We start from the raw sequence: 808 nt of genomic DNA, 5'->3' as shown, positions 1-808 counted from the left end.
CCCCCCCAGCCCCCGCCCGCACCACACAGACCACACAAGTAAGGCTGGTTCAGGGGTTTATTGGGTCTCGGGGGGCAGGGAGCGGCCAGGCCCAGGGCGGCCTAGTTGCAGTAGTACTCCAGCTGGTAGAATGAGCAGAAGTTGTTGCAGCACATGTCCACGATGTCACTGTTCTGCAGGAGCTGCTCCAGGGTGAGGGCCTTCTGGCCACCTGCGCCCATGTCCACCTCCCCCTCTGCCCAGGAGGAGAGATGGGGATCAGCCATCAGGGCCACCCGGGGACCCCCACCCTGGCCCTGCTCCGAGCAGACCTGGGGAGAGCGGGACCTGCCCCCAGGGTGGTCCCTGCGTTTTGCCTTCAGCCTCCAGGGCAACCTCACACAGCCTGCCCCGCTCCTGGGCCCCACAGGCATTCGGGCAGGAAAGGGGGGCACCCCCTTGGTCAGGACCGGACCCCAAGACGACACTGCCGGGCAGCTGCTGTCAGAGGCAGAGGGAGCAGGCGGGTGCTTGTCTGAGGCAGGAAGGAAGGCAGGGAGGGGACAGGCCCGCCCTCGGGGGTCACCCACTCTCTGTCCCTGGAGCCGACGCTGGCCAGGTAGCCGGTCCCTTTAGGATGTGACCGAGGGGTGAGGGGTGGTGGCTCACCCTGCGGGTCGGGCAGCTCCCGGAGGGCCGTGGGACTGTAGAAGCCCCGATCTCCGCACACCATGGTCAGCGTATCCACCAGATCCTCACCGCACAGGCGCTGCTCCCCGGACTGAGCGGGGGCGGGGGCAGGCGCCCAGAGGGCCAGCAGGCGAGCAGG

At 68.2% G+C, this 808-nt stretch overlaps 1 protein-coding gene across 1 annotated transcript in view; it reads right to left on the bottom strand.

Annotated features, from left to right (window-relative positions):
- Positions 1-43: 43 nt before the first annotated feature.
- Positions 44-808, bottom strand: part of LOC102254396 (insulin) — a 4,580-nt gene continuing 3,815 nt past the window's right edge. The window contains exons 4-5 of the mRNA XM_014533102.1: positions 649-808; positions 44-235 (exon numbers count right to left, since the gene is read on the bottom strand). Of these exons, the coding sequence (XP_014388588.1) occupies positions 102-235; positions 649-808 (294 nt within the window). The 3' untranslated portion in view covers positions 44-101. The remainder of the gene's footprint in view (positions 236-648) is intronic.

This window comes from Myotis brandtii, unplaced genomic scaffold (genome assembly GCF_000412655.1).
Source record: "Myotis brandtii unplaced genomic scaffold, ASM41265v1 scaffold940, whole genome shotgun sequence".
NCBI lineage: Eukaryota > Metazoa > Chordata > Mammalia > Chiroptera > Vespertilionidae > Myotis > Myotis brandtii.
Note: the sequence above shows the minus strand (reverse complement) of the source record. Positions and strands in the feature narration are given on the sequence as shown.